The 7,861-nt window shown below is 33.3% G+C and overlaps 2 protein-coding genes across 2 annotated transcripts in view; one reads left to right on the top strand and one right to left on the bottom strand.

The window, feature by feature from the left end:
• LOAG_16791 (DEAD box ATP-dependent RNA helicase) overlaps positions 1-1,995 on the top strand; it is an 8,382-nt gene extending 6,387 nt beyond the window's left edge. Inside the window, exons 14-19 of the mRNA XM_020449449.1 lie at positions 8-78; positions 231-303; positions 553-625; positions 1,060-1,198; positions 1,407-1,527; positions 1,701-1,995. Coding sequence (XP_020307036.1) covers positions 8-78; positions 231-303; positions 553-625; positions 1,060-1,198; positions 1,407-1,527; positions 1,701-1,822 — 599 coding nt within the window. The 3' untranslated portion in view covers positions 1,823-1,995. The remainder of the gene's footprint in view (positions 1-7; positions 79-230; positions 304-552; positions 626-1,059; positions 1,199-1,406; positions 1,528-1,700) is intronic.
• A 1,986-nt stretch (positions 1,996-3,981) lies between these two features.
• On the bottom strand, positions 3,982-7,457 carry LOAG_05805 (STE/STE11/MEKK2 protein kinase; the record flags this gene model as incomplete). The annotated part of the gene is made up of 4 exons (XM_003141339.1): positions 3,982-4,307; positions 4,719-5,101; positions 5,828-6,078; positions 6,960-7,457. The coding sequence occupies 4 exons, from the start codon at positions 7,455-7,457 to the stop codon at positions 3,982-3,984; spliced, it is 1,458 nt and encodes a 485-aa protein (XP_003141387.1).
• Between the last annotated feature and the right edge of the window lie 404 nt (positions 7,458-7,861).

Raw genomic sequence — 7,861 nt, 5'->3', positions numbered from 1 at the left:
CATTCAGATCTTACATGTGTTTGTCTACACGGTGATCGTCGACCCGATGAAAGAACAAGAAATTTGGATGCGTTTAAGGTTGATTGCTGATTTAAATATATATCATTTCGTTAAAACTTCTGCAAAAGAAATCTCTTGAGAAAAATGTGAGCTTTTCGGATAAAACTCCGAATATGCAATTTTTCTGAAAGGATATTTTCCTTTCTTTATTGAAATGAAATTAATTTTAGAAAGGAAAAGCGAAATTCCTCATTTGCACTGATGTCGCTGCACGTGGTATCGATGTGAAAGGCATTCCATTTGGTTTGTTTCTTCCCTATAATTTTATTACCAACTGAACATGAGTGATAACTGATTGTATCAACAAAAACTTCTTCAAGAAATATTCAGTAGCTGTCATCGTTAGGCATAGGAACAAAATTATGGTACAAACCGAGATTACTTATGAACTATTGCTACCCTCACTTTTAGGAAAAATTCTCTAAACAAGTGATATTAGTTTGTATGCAGCTTTTTTTTGTTGTATCTCATATTTTATCGACTATTTTATAGTGATTAATGTAACATTACCGGATGAAAAAGCAAACTATCTTCACCGAATTGGTCGTGTAGGCCGTGCAGAAAGGTCTGTTTTTTGTTTTCAACTTCTCGGGTTCTTTTTACTGTTATTCTTTCCTTGCTTTTAAAATACCAAATATTTATTAACCCAATAATTTTCCATTTTTTTGACAGCTGCGTTTCAAGTGTATGTGATTGTTGTGGAATAAGTTAAAATAAATCAGCAAGACATCATATCGTATGATATGTAGAAGAGAGACACACAAAAGGAAAAAGAATAAGAAAAATAAGTAGGCGACCAACTTTCTCTCCTTGGTCTCTTTTCTCTGTTTCAAGTGTTAATTGCCACTTTCCACGAAATGCTGCTACTTGTTGATTCCAAATGTCTCGAATTTTTCTATTTTAGTCACATTTACCAAGTCATTCTTGTTATCCACCCACACTCTTTATTGGTTCGAAAGATTAGCTTCTTTTTAATCTCCAAGTTCATGCGAATTTCAGGATGGGTTTGGCAATTTCTCTAGTTTCGGCACATCCCGAAAAAGTATGGTATCATAAATGTCCTTCACGTGGTGTTAATTGTTTCAATACGGCTTTGATAACACAACGTGGTTGTGCAATTTGGTATGACGAACCGAAAGTTCGTTTTCCAATCGACTTGAATTTTTTTTTATTGGAAATTTGAAAATTAGCTAATTTTTTGTATGTTCCTGCGATCTTTGATACTACTGATGCGGTGATTAGTGTCGATTGGTGTCATTTTCCTGCAGAGTTTTTTTAAGTTTCCTTATTCAGTTCTCGTAATTACTCCTGCAAAAACGGGTAAATTCTGCATTATTGAATTTCAGCTTTTGGAAGATATTGAAGAGCATTTGGGTGTAACAGTTCCACAGATCGATACTGATTTCATCGTACCAGTTGATGAATTCGATGGTAAAGTTGTTTACGGAGCAAAGCGAACTAATACGGGTATGGTAATTTTTATTTTTATTCACCTTTTCCATTCCTTAATGTTTCGACTTTTATTAGATTATGTTCATTTATAGATTTATGATGTAATGTTCCTTTATTTGCATAAGATTTTAATCGCTTCAATATATTTCTGATTTTAAATTCCGTAAGGAAATTCCAGTTCTTTTTAGGCTCTCTTTACGAGGGACACGCAGTACAGCTGTCGGGAGCAGTGGCACAACTTGCAGATTTGGAACGTTCATTACAGCTATCATACTTGAGAATGTTCATTGCTTCAGAAAAGGTCAAATAGGAAGAAAAAAACAACGACATTTACTTTCAGACTTGTATTTCGCGCATATGTTTCATATCTAACAACTTGAAATATTTTCTTTTTATCAATAGCTTCAGCGTTTTATTCTTTGCTGTTTCTTAAACAAATATGACTAAAATTCAGTGCAAGACAAGATGAATATGTTTTACTTCAAAAGTTTTGTACCATTAAAAGATGATAATTTCGTACTTTTATTGAAAGGATTTGTATTTTTGGCTAGGCGTACGATGGGAAAATGTTTCATTTTTGGATGGCTTTAGCAATAACACATGTTGAACTTGTTATTGCACTATTGTCAAAAGTTTATATATATGAAAAACTATTGCAAAAAAAATGTTCAAAAAATTTTATGTATCGTAACAGTCAAAAAATAAATGAAAGATTTTTGTTGGCTGTATCGTCTAACTGTATTGGAAATGATCATATGGAGATAACTTCTTTTTTTTCCTTTTTTGCTTACTAAGGACTATGTTTGCCTGTTAGCTTACTTTTTGTTTAGGTTATACCTTCGACATGTCAATCATTAGATTTCATTAAATTATGACGAGACAGTTTAAGCATTTTGATTTGCATACGCAGCTTATCACTCGCTGGACACCATATTTTAAAGAAGCGATGATTTCAAGTGAGTTGCATGTATGAAGTTCATTGACCGTCCTGATTACCTCAGAGAAACGGTGCTTGGTCGTTCCCATCGTTGATTCAAAGTTTGACTTACATGATACGACTGAGTTTACACCCGAAGTTTTTCCAGGGTATAAGGGTATAAGTTCAATTTCGAAAAACAAGTCGCTTTTGAATCCTTAAACTTTCACGCAATGGGATGCCGGGCTTCTAGGCCTTTAAATTCGATTCATTCTTTCGATTTTCTAATCTGTCGGATTTACGCAAGGTATTCGACATCTCTGCTGAAAACAAAATCAATGAGAATATTAAGCAACTTGGAACTACAACTAAGCTTAACACACAAAGTTGCTTCCCTCATTTTCCAAAATTCTATAAGTTCTCTCAACTGCTTTATAGCATCACTTTCTTTTTCTCGAAGATATCGTTGGAACCTTTGGAATCTCGAAGATGCGCTTTTTCTCGTTTTCGAAATTCCTTTTTTACTACAGTGAAATTTTCTCCCTATTAATCGAGCTACAAACACTATTAAACTATACCACTTAATTAACTGAAAGGTCAAGTTCAACATTTGGTAAGGAGCGTTGTTTTCGAATTCATTTTCAAAACAAAATTGAAAATTCTAAATTATTCAGTTTCTTTGAAATTCCAAATGATTTTTTAATTCTTATCAGTTTTCTTCCATTGTTGCTCATTTCTTTTAAGAACTTCTGCTTTTCCAGACATTTTGCCGCATTTGTACTTTGGAAATAACTTTTTTTCCAAACTCTTCAATTTTTGGTGGTTGAAAGCCTTCAGCTTTATGTGGTCTAGAGACTATCGTTAAATGGTCCGAAGAAAATTAGAGCTAGGACAGTTTATATGTTTCAAGGTTGTACCTTATAAGGTTATTAGAAATGAATACATGACTTTCTGAACAGAGTGGTGACACTACTTGGTGCTTAAATGAGTTTACTGAGAAGCCACCACAGTCACATACCTAGAAGCAACAGGTTACAACAGGTCTCATAAACTCAGTAAAATACTAATCTGGAAGTGTATAATTATGCCAAAATTAAAGATTCAATTAATCACTTTGTTCAAAGTCTCACACATAATTTGTAATTTGAGATCTGTATGTTATTCCCTAATTAGCATTAGATACGTGATTCACCTTTAAACTATCACCAACCATAAACCAATAGTACGAGCAAATATTGCTCCGAATAATTTCATTCAAATAATGCAATTCACTACATATATACAAATAATACTTTGTTCAAGACGAATTATAATATAGCGTTTTAGGATTGAAAAGTTAGAAATTTGAATAAATTAAAATTTAAAAGAGTTTATCCATTGAAAATGCATCAATTTCTCTTAGGCAATTCCTATAAATTCTCTTCTCATAGGAATAATTAATTTCCAGTTCTTTGATTTAGCTCCTTCTCAAGATATTTTGAGAAGTATAAAGAATCTGTAGTTCTTCAAAAGGCTTCAAATTTTGAATAATTAAACGGTAATAAATAAGACGTTTAGGAAGTATTCAGAAATCTCTGGAAAGCAATATTGTTGAGCAGTTGTGATGCACTGGGTCGTTTCTCTACGTTACGTTCAAATATCGTACTTACAAGGTAAGCTAAAGCAGGGTCGGCTTCTAACGGTAGTTCATAACTGGGATTATGGTGGGCAATGTTGAAAATGATAGCCATTGGCTCAAGATCATCCCATGGTGGTTTCGTCGTTAACATTTCGACTAGGGTACAACCAACACTCCAAATATCCGCTTTACGTCCATGCTTTGTACGTCCAAGTACTACTTCTGGTGCCATATAATTCGGTGTACCAATGAATGTCGAAGCTATGGACATAGAAATTATGTACAAATTCATCAATGCAGCCTCAACTAATTAAATAAATGAACTTTTAAAAAGGTTCAATATGTTTGTTATTTTGAATGGCTTAGCGAATGATTCGTAAATGACTGATTAATTTATACCTAATAGACAATCAATTGTGGTAATGGGACTGGATTGCCTGACTAGTACTAATGAGGTGATATCACAAAAAGAATCTTACAAAACTTTACCTGCTTCTATTAATATCAACTAGACTTGTATTATACCTTCAGAGATTCCATTCATTATCCCCAACATTACTTAGCATTACCCCAAACATTTCGGACTAAGAATTATTGTTTTCTGAAATTTTTTTTAAAAACAACCATTAAAAAACCATTCAAAATGCTGTTAAATTCATTGTAAAAGCTTACCTTGTTGACTGCATATTGTTTGCAATCGTTTCGCTGAACCAAAGTCACCTATTTTTACATTACCATTAGAATCGCGTAAAATATTGGCTGGTTTAATATCCCGGTGAATGATTTCATTCCTGTGCAAGTACTCCAAACCTTGTAATACTTGATAAGTATATTTGCCTGCAACCGCACTACTCAACGGTCCATAAGTAGCAATGCAATCTTTTACCGATCCACCGGTCATATATTCAATAAATATACAAATGGAATCATCGATTTGCTGTGCACCAAGATACTGGACAATTCGGCCATGTTGTATGGTACTTAACAAATTAATTTCATTTCCCAGCTGGATTATATGATTCTTTAAATGTTTGTCACCACGACAAATATTAAATCTGAAACTTTAATCAGTAATTAGATCGCAAAATCTAAATCAATCCATATTTAAATCAGCAACAACTGCAAACATAGTTAATGATTCCCAATGGGAAATACAATTTTTCAAGCAAACATCAACAAATTTTCAAATGTAATCCTTCTTCCATTGAGCAGTTTTTTAGACTGAACTCTTCTGCTTCTCCTTTATAAATCAATGGCAATATTACAGTAGCAGAAAGTATGACACACACGTCTCCGGCAATCTTTCTGAATACGTCTCCGGAAATCTTTCTGAATTGCATTCTATAATTTATCGCATTGCATTTTTCTTCTCAATTTATTAATTTGGAATAAGCAACCTAACAATTAGAGTGAATGTAATTAATTATAGCATTTTAAGCTAGTCTAGTCTCATTAAATTATTGCATAATCACACTGAGCATTCGACACTCCCCAAAATCAAACATTACATGCTTTTTACAATCGATGGCATCATATTTCGTTCCCAAAGTGATACTTCTTTCCTTCCTTGTAATGAAATTTAAGTATTTAATAATCAAATTTCCGGACTTAACTTATCTTAAATTTAGTCTGTTTTGGTCAATTACTTTTTATGTATACACGTGCTGATAAGTTGCCTTATGATAATGAGAAGTCTAACTGATAAAACTTCACTTTGCACCCAAATAACACGAAAAACCATTGCAGTTTGCTAACTACTAGGTAACAACTTTGTGATCAACCTCTTCAGAGCCACTTCTTTTCCAGTATCCACATCAACGCATACATAAACTTTGCCGAATGCTCCGGAACCAATGCATTTGCCTTGTTTCCAGTTAGTTGGTGCAGATGGTGTGCTCGTATCCTTTTGACAGTGTTCATCGAAATCAGCAAGTACCACACCACTACTAACACTGCTACCATTTTGCCTAGAACTACTTATCATTCCGGTACTTGTACTGGCGCAGGATGACCGACATTCCCAATACGGAATCTGCAAACTAAATTTTGATACATTTGTTAATGTTAAGTAAAAATCATTTTTAAATTTAAATTTTTTATTATGAGAATAATGAAATTATTATTATCACATTGTTTCGCCTTATTTTATCGCTATTTATCAAAAGTTTAAATCTGGAAGGGATAATTTTCACCATTCAGTTTCTTCAATGTTCCTGAAACAGAAACAAGTAAAATCGATGGGCGAAATTCTTGGGTTTAATATTTGGATTCGGAGGCCAAACAACAAGGTTCATAATTCTAGCTCGGGATATCTGATAGAGGGGCAGATATATGCATGTGTTTTTCTTATTGATTTTTTAAGGCTTTGGATCTTTTTAATTCTTTAAATTTAAATTAATTGATATGACGTGATAAATGATAAATGAAGAACAATGAAATTTTTGCCTTTCCAAATTTAACGTAATATTCGATCGTTTGGACTTTTATTAATACATTGAAATACTTGGTCCTTTTCTGCGCTAATTTCTGAATATTTGTATATTATTTCTGATTTTCAATATGTTTTGCTACTTTTTTTATGCATTGCATACCTTCCTATTATCATTTTTTCATTATTTCCAACTTAAAATTCAAATAATTGAAATGATTTTTCCTATCAAAAACATTCGATTAACTGAATTTGCTCGTAAATGACTAAACAAACTATTAAACGATCGTTGATCGAATTGAAAAGTGAATTGGTAATCGAGCGTTTCTGTTTTTTTATTCTTTTTGTTTCAAGCCCTTTTAAAATATTTCTTATTGGTATGCCAAAAATGATATTGAAATAAAGCGAAATAACTATTTTAAATCAAATTCAGCAGTTGGTCAATATCCGTAACAAAACTGCGCTAATGCAATCAAAAAAGTAACCTCAATAATTTTCGATTGTACTGAGAATGTTCCAGATGCATCCGGAATCAGTGAGCATGCGAGCCGTGTTGACAATCGACTATCCGGTTGGTATCGGGACAGTAGCAGACGCAAACTTCGTTGATGTGACGTACGATCTAGATCAACTAATTCTACTGCACGATCTAACTCCAATTGATTTCGTATCGGTACAATCAGTTCATGATTACGCAAAGTGTAGTAAATATTCAATTTCAGGTTACATCTTGAATTTAGATGTACTTGTAATTCATCAAACACTAACGGTCGATCCATTTCAAAACAAAATTTTTCACCACGAAATTCTGCTTTAATTCGGATTTTGAAATCAGCAGATGGGGCATTGATAGACAGTTGCTTCTTAGCAGAATTGATCATCATTTCTATCAAGCCATTCCGGATTGCGGAACAAATATCAGCTCGGATTACTTTTTCTTGCTCTTCCTTTTCCTGTCCATCCTCTCCTTTCTTAGCATTCATTTTCTTTTCTACTCCTATACTTTCACTTCCACTCCGATAATGATGAAAAATTCCTGTAAAACAACTCTATTTTGAATTGAAATGTCACTCAAATAGCTGAAATATCCGAATATTAGATTTGAATAGAAATTTTAAACCATAAGTTCAGAAGTCATTAGGAATGCTTGGTAATAGAGAAAGGAATGAAATATTGGCTGATGATTGAACCTATGTGTTTAGTTGATTTGGATAGAGTAGGCAAGAGAAGGGTAATGATGGTGATAACGATAGTGATAGCAGTGACAGGAATGGTGCTAGTAATATGGTGATATTGATGAATGACACGGTATGTGTGTTTGTGACATTGCTGCATGTGCAGTGTTCTGTACTGACAGGGTATGTTGTGGATGATGACGAAATCATGC

This window comes from Loa loa, assembly GCF_000183805.2.
Source record: "Loa loa unplaced genomic scaffold supercont3.19, whole genome shotgun sequence".
In the NCBI taxonomy this organism is placed as follows: Eukaryota; Metazoa; Nematoda; class Chromadorea; order Rhabditida; family Onchocercidae; genus Loa; species Loa loa.
The sequence above is the reverse complement of the archived record's forward strand: the minus strand, read 5'-3'. Positions and strand labels throughout refer to the sequence as shown.